The 17285-nt window shown below is 63.7% G+C and overlaps 1 protein-coding gene across 1 annotated transcript in view; it reads right to left on the reverse strand.

Moving 5' to 3' along the window:
* Positions 1-16724, reverse strand: part of ITGA2B (integrin subunit alpha 2b) — a 30017-nt gene extending 13293 nt beyond the window's left edge. The window contains exons 1-20 of the mRNA XM_074978802.1: positions 16673-16724; positions 16331-16456; positions 15786-15833; positions 15391-15434; positions 14235-14294; positions 12889-12941; positions 11983-12194; positions 11469-11642; positions 11161-11206; positions 10656-10760; positions 10460-10515; positions 9694-9845; positions 9101-9226; positions 8894-8961; positions 8495-8642; positions 8063-8155; positions 7285-7364; positions 6860-6940; positions 6456-6561; positions 627-779 (exon numbers count right to left, since the gene is read on the reverse strand). Coding sequence (XP_074834903.1) covers positions 627-779; positions 6456-6561; positions 6860-6940; positions 7285-7364; positions 8063-8155; positions 8495-8642; positions 8894-8961; positions 9101-9226; positions 9694-9845; positions 10460-10515; positions 10656-10760; positions 11161-11206; positions 11469-11642; positions 11983-12194; positions 12889-12941; positions 14235-14294; positions 15391-15434; positions 15786-15833; positions 16331-16400 — 1875 coding nt within the window. The 5' untranslated portion in view covers positions 16401-16456; positions 16673-16724. The remainder of the gene's footprint in view (positions 1-626; positions 780-6455; positions 6562-6859; positions 6941-7284; positions 7365-8062; positions 8156-8494; positions 8643-8893; positions 8962-9100; positions 9227-9693; positions 9846-10459; positions 10516-10655; positions 10761-11160; positions 11207-11468; positions 11643-11982; positions 12195-12888; positions 12942-14234; positions 14295-15390; positions 15435-15785; positions 15834-16330; positions 16457-16672) is intronic.
* Positions 16725-17285: the final 561 nt, after the last annotated feature.

Below are 17285 nucleotides of genomic sequence, written 5' to 3' on the forward strand. Positions count from 1 at the left end.
CAGCTCCAGCGGGCTGCCCAAAGGAGCCACTTCTTGGGGGTCTGAGATGTTTGGAAGTTTCCCTCCAGCTGGAAATTCCAAATAACTTTGCTTAGAGGAAGGACCCTCCCAGGAGCCAGTGACTGAAACTGACGGGACACAGTCAGTTTCACAGATGCTGCTCAGTGGTGAGCAGCTGGAGTGCCCAGGCTCAGGGCAGTCTATTTCTGGAGGTGGTGCTGCATGGGCAGCCACAGGGCAGAGGCTCCAGGGCTCACTGGAGCTGCAGACCCCACAAACCTGGGCTCTGTACCGAGCCACCAGGAGTTCAGCCACTACCACCAGCAAAACAGCATTTTCTAACCAACGGGGCTCCCGCCCTGCGGCACAGTGAGGCCAGGCCAGCTCTGCTCCCAGCACAGCCCCACGCTTGTGGCCGGCTGGGACAGCGGCATGGGAGCTGCTTTGCCTGGAGCCAGGGCGGAGCCAGTGCCAATCTGGCAGGTGCACCGTGGGGCAGGCTGTCTGGCAGCACAGCCAGGGTGGTCAAGAGTGGCGAGGGTCTGTGGGCACTAGGCCAGCAGTGCCAGGGCCCCGGCCCCCACCCCCACCCCCACCCCCACACCCTGGAGCAGCCCCATGCCTACGTCCAGCGGGTTGAGTGGGGCGGCGCTAGAGCAGTTGATCTCCCCCTCGGTGCTGAGCTCTGCCATGTACAGCAAGAAGTCGTCCTGGAAGTGGCTGGGGAAGGCCACCTGCAGCTCCACCCGGCTCACGGCGCCAGGGCCCTGGTTGTGCAGCTGTGGGGACAGAGGAGCTGTGCTGAGCCCGGCAGCGGGTTCTGGGGGGAGCCGGCCAGGCAGGGTTGGCGTTTTGCCTGGCTGCTCAGCTCTGCCCAGCGCTGGCGAGTCAGACCTGCAGGGAGCATGTCAGAGCAGGGTCTGTCCATCCATAAAGGACAATAAACTATCTGAATTACTCGTACCCCAGGGTGCTACAACAACCACAGCACAACAGCGTTCACCTTCCCAGCCACACACAGCCCAGCAGAAGAGTCTCTCTTACCCTGGGCCTTTCCTTCTGCCCCACTTCCTCCACAAACTTAATACAATTCTGTAGTGACCTTGAAGCCTTCCTTCGCCGCCTCTGTCCCCGTCTAAAGGACTTCTTCCAGCACACCTATGAACAACAGTCTGACTCTCGACGCCCCCCCCATCACCAAAAGAAGAGGAACTCCGTATAGACTCCCCCTGCCGGTCAGAGTGAAAGTCTGGATTTCTACGTACAACGCCTCTGCAACCACGTTCAGTCTGACATTATACGCAAACAATGCCACATGAGACATGATCTCAGCTATGCTGAGCGCTATGCTGTCCAGAGTTGCAAAAATAACCCAGACATCATAATCAAACCAGCTGACAAAGGGGGTGCTGCTGTCATCATGAATAAGTCAGACTATGAACAGGAGGCAGCCAGACAGCTCTCCAACACCACATTTTACAGACCTCTCTCCGCTGATCCCACTTTGGAATTCCAAAAGAAATTACAACAACTACTTAAGGAACTCCCTGCTGCCACTCGGGACCTTATTCACTCAGACACACCATCTGAGCCGCAGCCTGGATTATTCTCTTTACTTCCCAAAATCCACAAACCTGGGAACCCCAGACGCCCTGTCATTTCGGGTATTGGCACCCTGACCACCGGACTATCCAGTTATGTGGACTCCCTTCTCAAACCCTATGCCACCAACACTCCCAGCTATCTCCGAGATACCACCGACCTCCTGAGAAAATTACAAAACATCGGAAAACTTCCTGACAACACCATCCTTGCCACTTTGGATGTGGAGGCTCTGTACACTAATATTCCCCACGAAGACGGATTACAAGCAATCAGGAATATCATCCTTAATGTCACCACAGCCAGTCTGATGTCTGACCTCTGCAACTTTGTCCTCACTCACAGTTATTTCCGATTTGGGGACAATTTATACCTCCAGATTAGTGGAACTGCTATGGGCACCCGCATGGCCCCACAATATGCTAATATATTTATGACTGACCTGGAACAACGATTCCTCAGCTCTCGTCCCCTATTACCCCTCCTGTACTTACAATACATTGACGACATCTTTATGATTTGGACCCATGGTACAGAGACTCTAGAAGAATTCCACAGAGACTTTAACAATCTGCACCCCACCATCAACTTATGCCTCGACTACTCTATGTGAGACATACATTTCCTGGACACTACAGTACTAATCAAGGATGGCCTGATCGGTACCACACTGTACCAGAAACCCACTGATCACTATACTTACCTACACCCTTCTAGCTTCCATCCTGCACACATAACTAGATCCACTGTTTACAGTCAAGCCCTTAGGTACAATTGCATTTGCTCTTATGCTACTGACAGAGACCAAAAACTACAAGATCTTTACTAAATATTCATAAACTTGAATTACCCACCAGGAGAAATAAAAAAACAAATCGACAGGGCCAGACAAATACCCAGAGACCAGCTACTCCAAAATCGGCCCAAAAAAGCCAAGAACAGAACACCACTGGTCATTACCTACGGCTCCCAACTCAAACCACTGCAACACATCATTAAAGACCTACAAGCCGTCCTAAATCAGGATGCCACACTCCAGAAGGCCCTAGGTGACAGGCCTGTTCTCTCCTACAGACAACCTCCCAACCTTATGAGGATTCTCACCAGCAACCACAGGCTCTACCACAATAATAACAATCCTGGAACTTCTCCTTGCAACAAGCCCTGTTGCCAACTTTGTCCACATATCTATTCTGGAGATGCCATCACTGGACTTAACTAGGTTATTCACAGAATCACGGGCACATTCTCCTGTTCCTCAGCTAACATCATATGTGCCATCATGTGCCAGCAAGACCAACACACCATGCACATAGGACAGACTGCAAACAAAGAATGAATGGACACAAAACAGACATAAAAAGCTCCTAACTCACAAGCCTGTCAGCCAGCACTTCAATGGAGTGGGCCATTCTGTTAATGACCTGAAAGTCTGTGTTTTACTGAAAAGGAACTTTAACAACTGTTTACAAAGGGAATGCTCAAAACTGTCATTTATACTCAAATTCCACATATTAACACATGGTTTGAACCAGGACACCAATTATCTGGCACATTATAAGGACTCTTTTACATACTTTGTTTTATCTAACTCTTAACTTCCCCCCGAACAGCCCGCTCCTGCCGCCCCTCTGCTCTTCTGATTTGCCAACCTTGATAACAATTTTTGGACCTCTGTGCTTTATATGTTGAGTCTGTCCTGGTATGACTATGGTCTGGCTAGAAGGTCGGGCCCAGCAGGTAGTGATCAACGGCTCAATGTCGGGAAGGTGGTCGGTTTCTAGTGGAGAGCCCCAAGGTTCGGTTCTGGGTCCTGTTCTATTCAACATATTTACCAGTGACCTGGATGAGGGGTTGGATTGCGCCCTCAGCAAGTTAGCAGATGACACTAAGTTAGGGGGAGAGGTAGATACGCTGGAGGGTAGGGACAGGGTCCAGAGTGACTTAGACAAATTGGAAGTCAGGGCCGCAAGAAATCTGATGAGGTTCAATAAGGACAAGTGCAGAGTCCTGCACTTGGGCTGGAAGAATCCCAAGCATTGTTACAGGCTGGGGTCCGACTGGCTCAGTAGTAGTTCTGCAGAAAAGGACCTGGGAGGTGTGGTGGACGAGAAGCTGGACATGAGTCAGTGTCCCGTTGTAGCCAAGAGGGCTAATGGCATGTTAGGCTGCATCGAGAGCAGCGTTGCTGGTAGATCTAGAGAAGTGATTATTCCTCTTTATTTGGTTTTGGTGAGGCCGCATCTGGAGTACTGTGTCCAGTTCTGGGCCCCCAGTTATAGGAAGGATGTGGACACACTGGAGAGGGTCCAGCGGAGGGCAACCAAAATAATTAGGGGCCTGGAGCATATGACCTATGAAAAAAGGTTGAGGGAATTGGGACTGTCTAGTCTGCAGAAGAGAAGACTGAGGGGGGACTTGATAACAGCCTTCAACTTACTGAAGGGAGGCTGCAAAGAGGCTGGAGAGAGGCTGTTCGCAGTGATCACGGATGGCAGAACACGGAACAATGGTCTCAAGTTGCAGTTGAGAAGGTCCAGGTTGAACATTAGGAAAAACTTTTTCACTAGGAGAGTGGTGAAGCATTGGAATGGTCTGCCCAGGGAAGTAGTGGAGTCTCTATCCCTGGAGGTGCTTAAGTCTCACCTCGGCAAAGCCCTGGCTGGGCTGATCTGATGGGTTTGGTCCTGCCTAGAGCAGGGGGCTGGACTCGATGACTTTTTTAGGTCTCTTCCAGCTCTGTTGTTCTATGATTCTATGGAGAAGTGGGTCTATCCCACGAAAACTCATCACCTAATCAATTAATTTGTTAGTCTGTAAAGTGCTACGGGACTGCTGGTTTGTTTTGACAGAATACAGACTAGCCCGGCTCTCTCTATCAGTGTGTGCATGTACAAGCACACTGTGCACATGTGCAGCTTGTGTGCAGTGTGTGTGTGTGCGTGTGTGTGCCGTGTGTGTGTGTGCACACACATATGTGCATATACTGTGTGTATGCATGTACCGTGTGCGTGCATGCGTCTGTGCATGTACTGTGTGTGTGCGCATGTACCGTGTGTGCGCGCGCGTGCTGTGTGTGCCATGTGTGTGCCACATGTGAGCACCGTGTGCAGTGTGTGTGCACATGTGTGTACATGTACTGTGTGTGCATGCGTGTGTGTGCATGTACAGTGTGTGTGTGTGTGTGCATGTACAGTGTGTGCGTGCGCATGTGTGTGCCATGTGTGTGCTGTGTGCATGCCATGTGTGAGCACTGTGTGCAGTGTGTGCCGTGTGCATGTGCACCATGTGCGTGCCACATGTAAGCACTGTGTGCAGTGTGTGTGTGTGCCATGTGTGTGTGCATATGCATGCGTGTGTGCCGTGTGAGTGCCGCGTGTGAGCACCGTGTGCAGTGTGTGCGCGCGTGTGTGTGTGCTGTGTGCAGTGTGTGTACACGTGCGTGTGTGCGTGCTGTGTGTGTGAGCATCGTGTGCTCTGTGTGTGTGTGCACATGTGTGCCGTGTGCATGTGTGCCATGTGCATGCCGCGTGTGAGCACCGTGTGCAGTGTGTGTGCCGTGTGTATATGCATGTGCGCCATGTGCACTGTGTGTGTGCACGTGTGTGTGCTGTGTGTGTGCCATGTGCGTGCCGCATGTGAGCACCGTGTGCAGTGTGTGTGTGCGCATGTGTGTGCACTGTGTGCGTGTGCACCATGTGCAGTGTGTGTGTGCATGTGCATGTGTGTGCCGTGTGTATGCTCCATGTGCATGCCATGTGTGAGCACTGTGTGCAGTGTGTGTGCATGCGCATGTGTGTGCCGTGTGCGTGCTGCGTGAGCACTGTGTGCAGTGTATGTGCGAGCGTGTGTGTGTGCCATGTGTGTGCGCCGTGTGCGTGCTGCGTGTGAGCACTGTGTGCAGTGTGCGCACACTTGTGTGTGTGCCATGTGCATGCCATGTGTAAGCACCATGTGCAGTGTGTGTATGTGCGCCGTGTGCTTGCCACATGTGAGCACTGTGTGCAAAGTGTGTGTGCCATGTGCGTGTGCCATGTGTGTGCCACGTGTGAGCACCATGTGCAGTGTATGCGCGCGCATGTGTGTGCCATGTGTGAGCACCGTGTGCCATGTGCGTTTGTGCGTGTGCATGCCGCGTGTGAGCACTGTGTGCAGTGTGTGTGTGCGCATGCGTGCCGTGTGTGAGCACCGTGAGCCATGTGCGTGTGTGCCGTGTGCATGCCATATCTGAGCACCGTGTACAGTGTGTGTGTGCGCACATGCGTGTGTTCCATGTGTGTGCGCCGTGTGCGCCGTGTGCAGTGTTTGTGTGCACGCGCACATGTGTGTGTGCCCTGCGTGTGCCACGTGTGCCACGTGTGAGCACCATGTGCCATGTGCATGTGTGCTGCGTGTGAGCACTGTGTGCAGTATGTGTGTGCGCACGTGCATGTTCCGTGTGTGTGTGCACCGTGTGTGTGCACCATGTGTGTTTGCACCATGTGCGTGCCGCGTGTGAGCACTGTGTGCAGTGTGTGTGTGCTGAGTGTGTGCCGTGTGCGAGCACTGTGTGCAATGTGTGTGTGTGTGTGTGTGCCGTGTGTGTGCCGCATGTGAGCACCGTGTGCACTGTGCCTGGCCCAGGGTCAAGGCCAGCCCTGCAGCAGGAGGACAGCAGGAGACAGGTGTTGGGGATCGCCTCGTGGTTCCCCCATGGGCTCAGGCCCCACCGCACTTCGGGGCAGCCGCCCCACACCGACTCTCCACGCCTGTGGGCTGGTGTGTGAACAGGATGGGGTGCACTGATGCCTGGAGCACGGGTGAGCACATTGCCCTGCCCACCCCCCGCCGCCGTCTGCTGCCCCGGGCTGTACCTGGTAGACGTGGTCCACCCGGGGCCCACGCTCCTCCAGCCGGCGGCTGCGCTCCGCCTGCTCCCAGCCCTCCAGCGGCAGCACCACGGCAGCCGGCAGTGAATTCCTGCGAGAGCCGAGGGGAAGCTGAGGCTCCTGGCTGAGACCGGGTCTGCCCTCCCTCCCGCCTGCCCACCAGCGCAGCCCCCCAGGACTCCCGAGTGAGGCTGCTGCACCCCCAGATGAGTCGTCTGGCGCTAGCCTGGCTCTGCCAAAGGGCACGAGGAACAGGACCGGGTCTGAGCCAGTGCCAGCTCAAGCTGCCATGGCCATTACCCGAGCCCCCCTGCATCAGACCCAGCCGGGCCAGGGATCCCCAAGCACCCCGGCCCCCTGGGGCCCCTCCCAGTGCCCACACCCCTCACCCGCGCAGGTCCAGCAGCGCACTGGCCTTGATGGGGATCTGCACTCGCTCCACGGTGCTGCAGGGGTTGTGGCTGTTCTTGCTGTGGCAGAGGGAAAGCAGGTCAGGGTGGGGCCCTGGGTGCCGGAGCCGGGCGAGGCAATGGAGCCAGGGCCTGGCCACCAGAATGAGCCCAGGTGAGAGCAGGGAGCCAGGCTGGTGTGCCACTGGGGTTGCCAGCTCCCCCGAGGGCTGATCCGGGGGTCGCAAAGTGCCAGATCAGACAGGGCAGCTGGGCCCTGGGAGCCGCCTGCTGAGAGCCCTGGCCTGGGCAGGTGACGGTGGGGTGGGAGCAGGACCCTGCCCTGGCCAATGGGGCTCTGCAGGCTGGGCAATGGGGAGCAGGTGGCTCCAGCACCCAGCTTGGGGTGGCCCGGGGAGCATCACCTCTGCAGCTGCAGCTGGAACTCGAGAGAGTCGCCAGCGTCCTCCAGGTTACTGACACTCACGGCAATGTCCACAGAGACCTGTGGAGAGAGAGTGGCTGGTGTCTGCGGGCCACGGGCACAGATGCCCATGAGCACGGACACGCCGCTCAGCCATGGGCATGGACACGCCCCTTCCCAGCACCAGGTGCAATAGGGGTTCAGGGGTCCCAGGCCCTGCACCCGTCTGCGGGCAGGAGTGACTCACTCAGCAGGAGAACAGCGGGTTTATTAGCCGACAGGACACAGCGTCGTACAGAGGAGTCACTGCAGTCGGCAGAGACAGCCAGTCCCATCCATGTGGGGAGAGGAGACCGCGAGGGGCCCCCGGAGCCGGGGCCTTGCCCCCTCCTTTGTCTCTCTCTCTCCCAGCCCAGACTAACTGCTTCCAACTCCCAGTTCCAATTCAAACCCCTCAGGCTCTACCTCCCCTTTGTCTGCAGCCCAGAGGTGTCACCTGGTCACCTGAGTTACCCTCAGCAGGAGCCCCACACCCTCTGTGACACACACACACACACACACACACACGCACACACACGCATCCCCCACTACATCGCACCAGGGCACCCAGGAATACTGGCCAGACTGCAGGGGTCCAGGGGGGCTGAGATGGGGGATCCCAGCTCTGGGGCAGGAGCACCTCCAGCCCGGATGAGCCGCGAGAGGCACCCAGGAACCTGGGGGGCGAGAGGGTGTCCCAGTGCTGGGGCACATGGCCGGGGGAAGGGCACGTCCCCTACCTTGGCCCCACTCTTCATTGGGTTCCCCAACTCGCAGATCACCACATGGGTCTCGTTGTCCTTCTTGGGTTTACAGCTCACCTTCTCCAGCCCCTGCGGCCAGGCGGAGGGGGGGGGTTACCACAGAGAAGGGCTGGGGGCAGGAGACCCAGAGCTTTCCGGGGGGTATGGGGCCCACCCAGTCCCACATGGGAGCTCCCCATCACAGCCCGCTGTAGGCTGCTCTCCATGGTGCAGCACGCTCAGCTTCCCTGGCCAGATAACAGCCTCCCACTGCAGCCAGGGAGGGAGTTACTCCCACGGCTCAGGCACCACAGGGCCCACAATGCCAGGGTAGAGCCCAGCCGGAGGCCCCGGGAGTGCGCGGGGCGAACCCCTTCCACCTGTGGGGAGCGGTGCCCCCAGGCGGGGGGGAGCCCCGCCCTGCCCTACCTGCCCCTTGCTGGTGGTTCTCTGGAAGTGGGCATCACGTGGCAGCTGCAGCCGCAGCTCGGCCTCGAAGGCGCCTTCCCCCGCGTTGGTGGCGTCGGCCACGATATGGACCACGTCCTCGGCCCCAATCAACAGCTGGGCCACGGGCCTGTGGGATGGAGGGGAGGAGCTCAGCCCTGGCCATGGCCAATGGGAGCAGCCACGGCTGTGCACTGGCCAATGGGAGCTGTCTGGGTGGCCCACAGCCACTGAACAAGCCGTAGGGATGCCGGGTGAGCACCGGCCCATAGGGGGCAGCGTCCGCTGACTGCACACCAGGCGCCCAGGGCCGCAGACTCCCGCCTGAGCCCAGTGCCCGGCAGCCTGCGGGTACGGCCGGTGCCAGCCCCAGGCACTTACGTGTGGGCAGTAAGCTGCAGGTCTGGGGTGCAGACGTTGTCCTCCCCACAGTCCACAACGATGCGGGTCTGGGGGGCACAGCGAGAAGCACTTGTCAGCCAGCCCCAGCAGTGCCCACCCTGCCCACAGCGGGAGCAGCTGGGGCAGACTGGTGGGGAGCCAAAGCAGGGGGAGCCAGGGGCTGTGAGTGGGGTGACGGACACCCACCTGCTCCTGAGCCACCGTCTGCCCATGGAGCACCAGCCCCAGCTCCTCGGGGCCTGGCTGCTCTGCCAGCGTCAACGCCAGGCTCACCACGATGGGGCTCAGCTTGTCCTTGAAATCCGCCTCGTCCTGGGGCAGGAGAGAGGTGAGGAATGCCTGGTGCCCACCCAGTCTGGGTGTGACCCCTCCCTGCCCCACCGTCCCACTGGCTGGCCAGGGCACAGCGTGGCCAGATGGGAATTGCAGGTACCATTTCTGCCACCCCTCTGTGTGCCTCAGTTTCTCCTGGGCTTCAGGAGCCGGGGCAGGCGCCCGACACGTGCGCTACAGCCAGCCCGAGGTGGGGGGCGCTGCCCAGCTGGCGAAGTCGCTCAGGCCCTGAGCCGAATGCGGCCCAGCTCCCGGAGGCTGGCATGGCGTTGCCGGTGCCAGCAATGCCTGCGGAGCCACACAGGGCGGGGGAGAGCTCAGGGCTGGCCTGGCGGGCTCAGCGTGGATGCAGGTGCCAGGCCCGGAGCTGGGGCCTGGGGAGCCCATGGCTGGGGGCTCTGAGGCAGGGACGGGGCCCGACGGCCCCCAGGCAGCCCCACCCGTACCCGCAGGTGGGCCGTCAAATTGTGGCAGATGCGCGGTGCCTCCGCCGACAGCAGCAGCTCCAGAGCGTGGCCGGCCTGGCCCGAGGGCAGCACCCCGACCCGGCGCCCTGACCTGGGCTTCAGCCGGTCCAGCTGCAGGTCGGCCGCCAGCCCTGCAGAGCGGGGAGGCCTCAGTGTCCTCATCGGCCGGCTCCAGCGCCCGCCCTGCCCCCGGCCCCCCTCCACCGGCCCCCAGCACCCCCTCTCCACTAGCCCCAGCGCCCGCCCTGCCCCTGGCCCCCCTCAACCAGCCCCCAGCACCGCCTCTCCACTAGCCCCAGTGCCTGCCCTGCCCCCGGCCCCCCTCCACCGACCCCAGCGCCCTCCCTCTGCTAGCCCCAGCACCCGCCCTGCCCCCCAACCCCTCTCCACCGGCCCCCAGCACCCCCCCATCTGCCAGCCTCAGGCCCCAGCACCCGCCCTGCCCCCAGCCCCCCTCCACCGGCCCCAGCGCCCCCCTCCGCTAGCCCCAGCGCCCGCCCTGCCCCCGGCCCCCCTCCACCGGCCCCAGCGCCCCCTCCATCTGCTGGCCTCAGGCCCCAGCACCCACACTGCCCCCGGCCCCCTCCGCCAGCCCCAGCACCTGCCCTGCCCCCGGCCCCAGCTCCCGCCTTGGCCCCAGCCCCCTTCCGCGACCCTCACTGCCTGCCCTGCCCCCGGCCCCCCGACTATGCTGCCCCCGGTCCCTGGTGATGTCTCCCAGCCATGCGCCTGGTGCGGCACTCACGGACTCGCTGTGGGAGCCCCTTCCCCGCGATGCCCACGCACAGCCCCACGGGGAAGCTGCAGAAGAACAGGGGCTGGTGAGGATCCACCAGGTGTTCACCAGGGAGGGGTGGGGGGCAGAGCCACAGTCCTGGCTCCCCCCAGCGGAGCTGCCAAGTGGCCCTGCGCCCGCTTGTGCCCGGCCCCCCCTCGCTCACCAGCTGACGGCAGCCCTGGTGCCCGGCAGGGAGCAGCTCCTCTCCTCGGGGTTCAGCACGTCCGGCACGGACAGCTGGATGCTGGCCACCACCACGGGCCGGGCTCTGCGGGCACCAGCGACCAAGTCACACCCAGCATTGCCCCAGGGCCAGCTGGAGGCAGGAGGGGCCAATGTGGGGCCAGAGCTGGGCCCAGCGCGATGCAGGGGGCGACAAGCCCAGGGCCTGGAGCTCCGTGGTGGGCAGCAGCGATAGGCTGTTATCCTCGGAGGAGAGGCGTGGCAGCAGGCGGGGAGGAGGGGTGGGGCTGCCTGCCCCATGGCTGGAGCCAAGCTCCGGGACCGGCTGGGCTGGGCACCCTTCTGCTGACTCAGAGTGGCTTCAGGGGCCCGATCCTGGGGACAGCTGATTTCAGCGGGGCGCCTGGCACAGGAGCCCAGCACAGGAGCCAGGGCCCCTGGGCACCCACCCACCACCTGCTGCCCAGTGAGCCCCAGGCACTCACCTGTACACAGCCACCCTGCCAGCGCCGAACGCCCCAACCAGCACATCTGGGGGCACAAGCCAGGGGTCACTCAGGTGCCTGGGGTCCCGCTGGCTCAGCTGGGGGCAAGGCTGCCAGCCAGAGCGGGGGTGGGGAGCCAGCGCCCCAGGCAGCCATGTGGGGGCACCGGCTCCAGCAAGGGGGTTCAGCACGTCTCAGAGAGGGGGGCACCTGGCGCAGATGGTGGACACTGACCCACCGCTGCCCCACCAGCCCCAGGCCTGCGAGCGCCAGGCAGGGCGGTGCTGGCCAGCCCAGGGCGGCCGTACCTGGGTAGCCGTTGGCGTCGATGTCGGTGGTGCCGTGCAGGGAGAAGCCGAAGGCAGCGCGCCCGGGGAAGGGGCTGTCCAGGAGCTGCGAGGCGGGGGTACGCAGCCCCTCGCTGTGCCCCCGGAAGATGAGCACACGGCCGCTCCCGGCGAACGGCGCCCCCACCGCCACATCTGCGGGACAGGCCAGGGCCCCAGCGGCCCCAGCCGGAGCAGTCAGGGAGATGAGCCCAGTGGTTAGGGTTGGGAGTGGGACTTTGCCGCTGTCCTGTGCGGCTGTGGGTGACACTTGTCTCTGCCTCAGTTTCCCAGCGAGCCCTGAGACCCTGAGCTTGGCTGTCTCCCGGGGCAGCCTGGCTGTGGCCCCGCTCCCTGCCCGCTTGGGCCTGGGGCACAGCCGCTGGGCTGCCCAGGCACCCTCCGGGCAGCCACCACACCAGCTCCCAGCACCAGCCGCAGGCGTCCCCAGACCAAGCCAGCCACTGGCCCGGCCCCGGGACGGCGCTGGCATTACCGTCATAGCCGTCCTGGTCCAGGTCTCCCAGGGGTGCGATGGCGGAGCCAAAGTGGCCGTAGAGCTCGGTGCCGGTCAGGGTCTGCCAGGGGGAGCTGCGGGCGAGGTCCCGCCGGCGCTGCAGGTAGAGGTAGACGCGCCCCACCTCGTAGAGCTTGTGGTCCGAGCGGCGCTCCATGTAGAGCGGCGCCCCCACCAGGACGTCATCCCGCCTGTGGGCAGGGGACAGGTGGCACCAGGACGTCGGCCCGCCCGGGGGAACCAGGGAATCCTGGGTGGGGGCAGCCGGGCATGGGCCCCGCAGGAGGGGGTGAGTCAGCCCAGGGCAGCCCCCGGCTGGGGCACCTGGACGTGGACGCTTCCAGGACTCTGTCCATCCCCTGCACCGTCAGGGTCAGGCTCCCCTGGGCAAAGCCCACCCTGCTGGGGGCCAGGGTTACCCTCTGCCTGATTTCCCCCGCCCCCGCCCCCGGCCCCGGTGCTGCCAGCCTCAGGGCAGTCTGGGGGAGCGCCAGGGCAGCAGCCAGGGGTGGGGTGAGGAGCGATGAACCCGGCTGGATGGGGGCCCGGAGCAGCGACTGGCCCAGGCAAGCGGCACCTGCAGGGACCAGCATCCCCCCGGGCACAACTGCGGCACCAGCCCCAGGCAGAGGGGCCCCAGCCGCTCCCAGCCCTGCCCCCAGCTGCTGGCACCGATGGCACCAGCGCTGGGGGGGAGCTGTTCCCAGGGCGGCTGCAGCAGGGGTTGGAGCCTCGTGCCCCTGCACCCCCGTGCGGGTCCAGCTCACCCTGCCGGGGCCCAGGGTGGGAGCAAAGAGGGAAGGGGCCTTGTCCCCCTGCCCTGCGCCAGGCAGTGCTCAGGAGGGAGACGGGGGCACTGAGGCACCACGCTCAGCTCCTCCTCACCCATCGCCATCCACGTCAGCCACAGCCACCGTGTGCCCAAAGTACGACGCCACCTGCAAGATGGAGGGAGGCTGAGGGTGGGCTGGGCTGGACTGACCCTGACCCCCCATCCTGACCTCGACCCCGACCCTGACCTGACCCTGACCACAACCCTGACCCTGACCCCCCCAACCTTGACCCTGACCCCAACCACGACCCTGACCCCCATCCTGACATCATCCCCCACTGCAACCCTGACCCCTGACCGTGACCTGACTGCAACCCCCGACCATGACCCCCGACCTTGACCCTGACCCCAACCACGACCCTGACCCCCATCCTGACATCATCCCCCACCGCAACCCCCGACCCTGACCCCAACCCCGACCCAGACCCCCATCCTGACATCATCCCCCACACCCAACCCCCAACCCTGACCTGACTGCAACCCCCAACCCTGACTGCCAACCACGACCTGACCCTGACCACAACCCCGACCCGGACCCCAACCATGACCCTGACCCCCATCCTGACCACATCCCCCACCGCGACCCTGACCCCTGACCCTGACCCTGACCCGACCGCAACCCCCAACCACGACCTGACCCTGACCACGACCCCGACCCCCAACACTGACCCTCACTGTGACCCCGACCATGACCCTGACCCCCGACTCTGACCTGACTGCTACCCCAACCCCCGACTCTGACCCCAACCACAACCCCAACCCCCAGCCTGACCCCTGACCCCAACCCAACCCCCCAACCCTGACCCCGACCCCCAGTTCTGTGGTGCACCTCACTCCTGACCCACAGCTCCCCCCCCCCCCAGTGCTGGGCCCCTCTGGCGCTGGGCTGCTCCCCCCTGCCAGTTCTGGGCCTCTTGCTCCGAGGCCGGTAACTGAGGCCAAACGTTCTGTGGGGCTCTGAGTGGAAGGTGCGGGGAATGGCCACTGCTTTGGGAGCTGGAGTGCCTGAGGGGCCCAAGGGAGCCCCTGGCCTCAGTGTGGGCCCCCGGAGGAGCCACACCACAGACCAGCCTGTGGCCAGGCAGGCCCCCGCCTGGGTCCCCGCACCCAGAGCCCATCGGGGGGCTGGCGCAGGCCCTACGCCTCTGGGGCCCCGTGGCCGGGAGGCGGGTGATGCCCGGGGCTCCAGCAGCAGCCGGGGGTGTCTCACCTCCCTGGCTCCCACCGGAACTGCAGCCGCTCGCGGGGCCCCAGCCCAGCTGGCGCAGGGGCAGGGAAGAGGGGAGGGACCCACGGTGCAGGTGTTGCCCTGGCCCATGTCCCCCCTTGTGCCCACCTACCACATGAGCTAAGGCCGGGAGCTGGCCTGGGGAAGGGGGAGGGGGAGGGGGGCCGCTACCTGGTCACTTGGGATTATCAACATCCGCTGAAGGGATTGTCGGTCACTGAAGATCTCCACCTGCCACGAGGAAAAGAAAATCAGCGGGGAGGGGACGGGGGGGGCTGTTCCACCCAGGGGGGCTGGGGGGGGCTGTTGAGCCCAGGGGGCTGGGGGGGCTGTTGCGCCCAGGGGGCTGGGGGGGGCTGTTGAGCCCAGGGGACTGGGGGGGGGCTGTTCCACCCAGGGGGGCTGGGGGGGCGCTGTTGCGCCCAGGGGGCTGGGGGGGGCTGTTCCACCCAGGGGGGCTGGGGGCACTGTTGCGCCCAGGGGGCTGGGGGGGCACTGTTGAACCCAGGGGACTGGGGGGGCTCTTCCACCCAGGGGTCTGGGGGGGGCTGTTCCACCCAAGGGGCTGGGGGGGGGCTGTTGAGCCCAGGGGGCTGTTCCACCCAAGGGGGCTGGGGGGGCACTGTTGAACCCAGGGGACTGGGGGGGGGGGGCTGTTCCACCCAAGGGTCTGGGGGGGGGCTGTTGAGCCCAGGGGGCTGGGGGGGGCTGTTCCACCCAAGGGGCTGGGGGGGGGCTGTTGAGCCCAGGGGGCTGTTCCACCCAGGGGTCTGGGGGGGCGCTGTTGCGCCCAGGGGGCTGGGGGGGGCTGTTCCACCCAGGGGGCTGTCCCACCCAGGGGGCTAGGGGGGGCGCTGTTGAGCCAAGGGGGCTGGGGGGGGCTGTTCCACCCAAGGGGCTGGGGGGGGCTGTTCCACCCAGGGGGCTAGGGGGGCGCTGTTGAGCCCAGGGGGCTGGGGGGGGCTGTTCCATCCAAGAGGGCTGGGGGGCGCTGTTGCGCCCAGGGGGCTGTTGCACCCAAGGGGGCTGGGGGGGCTGTTCCGCCCAGAGGATGGGGGGGGCTGTTCCACCCTCCTTCACCCCCGTGTCTCTGGCCAGCAACCCCCGCTGGGGCCTGTTCCCGTGGGGAGCAGCCGGACCCCCAGGCACCTCTTCCCTCCCAGGGTGCCGGAGGGTCCCTGGCTGCCCTGCAGGTCCAGGGAGCCCGGGGTGCCACCTGCAGGATGGGGCGGGAACTACTCCTTCATGGGACAGGCCCCTGAGCGGAGGCCCAGACCCCTGGCCAGCCCCTGGCCGCTCTGCCCCCCAAGCAGACAGCGGAACTCACCGCCCCCCAGGTGTTTCTCCTGTTGGGGACACCCACGACGTACTCTGCAAAGGAAATGGGTCCCCCCATCACCAGCAGGGCCTGGCTGGCCAGGACAGAGCGGGGCTGAGCCCCTGGCGAGACGAGTCCCAGGCGTGTGCCCCAGCATCCGGCCTGAAGGGCACAGGAGCTGGCGCTGCCCTTCGCCAGGGGCCTTGCAGCCGAGCAGTGACTGGGCCGCGGGCAGCCAGGGGCAAGGGGGAGCTTGGCATGGCTGGGGGCGGCACCATGGGCATGCGGGGGGGCTCCGCGCTGGGGGGCTGAGCCGTCTTCTCCCTGTCTTGGCAGCCTCAAGGCCCTGTGCAGGGCCTGGGGTTGGGGGGCCCCAGGTGAACCAAGGGGAATCCCCCCTCTACCTGGCGTGCTGGGGTCTCCGTCAAACTCCCCCACGGCCACCGAGTATCCTGGGGAGAGATGGAGCCGAGTTAATGTCGCACGCCCTCGCCCAGGGCGCAGCAACCAGCACGTTGGCAACAGTGGGCGGTGGAGGGACAGGCTGGGATCCAGGACGCCTGGGTTCTCTCCCAGCTCTGGGGGCTAGTGGTTAGAGCAGGGGCTGGGAGCCAGGATGGCTGCGGATTTCACATGGCTCTGGTAGGCAGTGGGGACTGGTGGTTAGAGCAGGGGGGCTGGAAGCCAGAACTCCTGGGTTCTCTCCCAGCTCTGGGGGGCAGCAGGGGCTGGTGATTAGAGCAGGGAGGTGGGAGCCAGGACTCCTGAGTTCTCTCCCCAGCTTTCGGGGGGCCATGGAAGCTGGTGGCCAGAGCAGGGGGCTGGGAGGCAGGACACCTGGGTTCTCTCCCCAGCTTGAGAGGGGGGTGGGGGTGGGGACTGGACTGTGCCAGTGACCGATTGGCGAGGGAGTCTCTCGGTGCCCAGGCTGGTACAGGAGGCTGCTCACCTCTGTAGGCGCCTTCCTCATCACTGTAGAGAGCCTGGGTTTTCTGCTCGGAGGCCACGGACCACAGCATGGTGCTGCCCGGGAAGCGGGACACCACAGCCGACAGATGGATGGAGTAGATCAGCCCTGGGGGACGGTCCATGGCTGAGTGGGGCTGGGCCAAGGGGCTCTGCCCAGCACCGCGCCCCCTTGGCCAGCCCCATTTGCCAGGCGAGGTTCCAAGCCCCTACAGACCAGGGGAGGTCCCCCAGCCACAGGGCTGGGTGAGGGCCATGTGGCAGGTGATGGCCCCCAGGCCAGGGGGCACTGGGCTCCCCCTCCCCACAGTCCCTGGGCCCTTACCCCTAAAGTAGTGTCCTCCCGGAGCGCCCAGCACCAACCGGCCAGCCTGCAAGGGAATGGCAGGGCCTCAGGGAGTGCTCTGCCCAGAGGAACCTGTGATGGGGTTCTGGGGTCCCCCAAGCTCTGCACCCTGTCCGCAGGCAGGAGAGTCTCTCACTCAGCAGGAGAACAGCAGGTTTATTAGCCGACAGGACACAGCATCGTACAGAGGAGTCAGTACAGCAGGCCGAGACAGCCAGTCCAATCCATGTTGGGGAGAGGAGGCCCCGAGGGGCCCCCAGAGCCGGGGCCTTGCCCCCTCCTTTGTCTCTCTCTCCCTCAGCCCAGACTAACTGCTTCCAACTCCCAGTTCCAATTCAAACCCCTCAGGCTCCACCTCCTCCTTTGTCTGCAGTACAAAGGTGTTACCTGGTTGTCAGGGTTACCCTCAGCAGGAGCCCCACACCCTCTGTGAGCCACTCACACACACACAGGTATCCCCCACTCCATCACAGAACCTTGGCACCCCTCAGCCACAAGCGCCCCCCTAGCCTCACCACTGGGGGCTGCGCAGAGGCAGGCACGCCCCTGTCTCGTGCAGAGCTGCGGCCGCCGTGCCCCCAGCCGAGGGCCG

Source organism: Carettochelys insculpta, chromosome 28 (genome assembly GCF_033958435.1).
Source record: "Carettochelys insculpta isolate YL-2023 chromosome 28, ASM3395843v1, whole genome shotgun sequence".
Taxonomy (NCBI): domain Eukaryota; kingdom Metazoa; phylum Chordata; order Testudines; family Carettochelyidae; genus Carettochelys; species Carettochelys insculpta.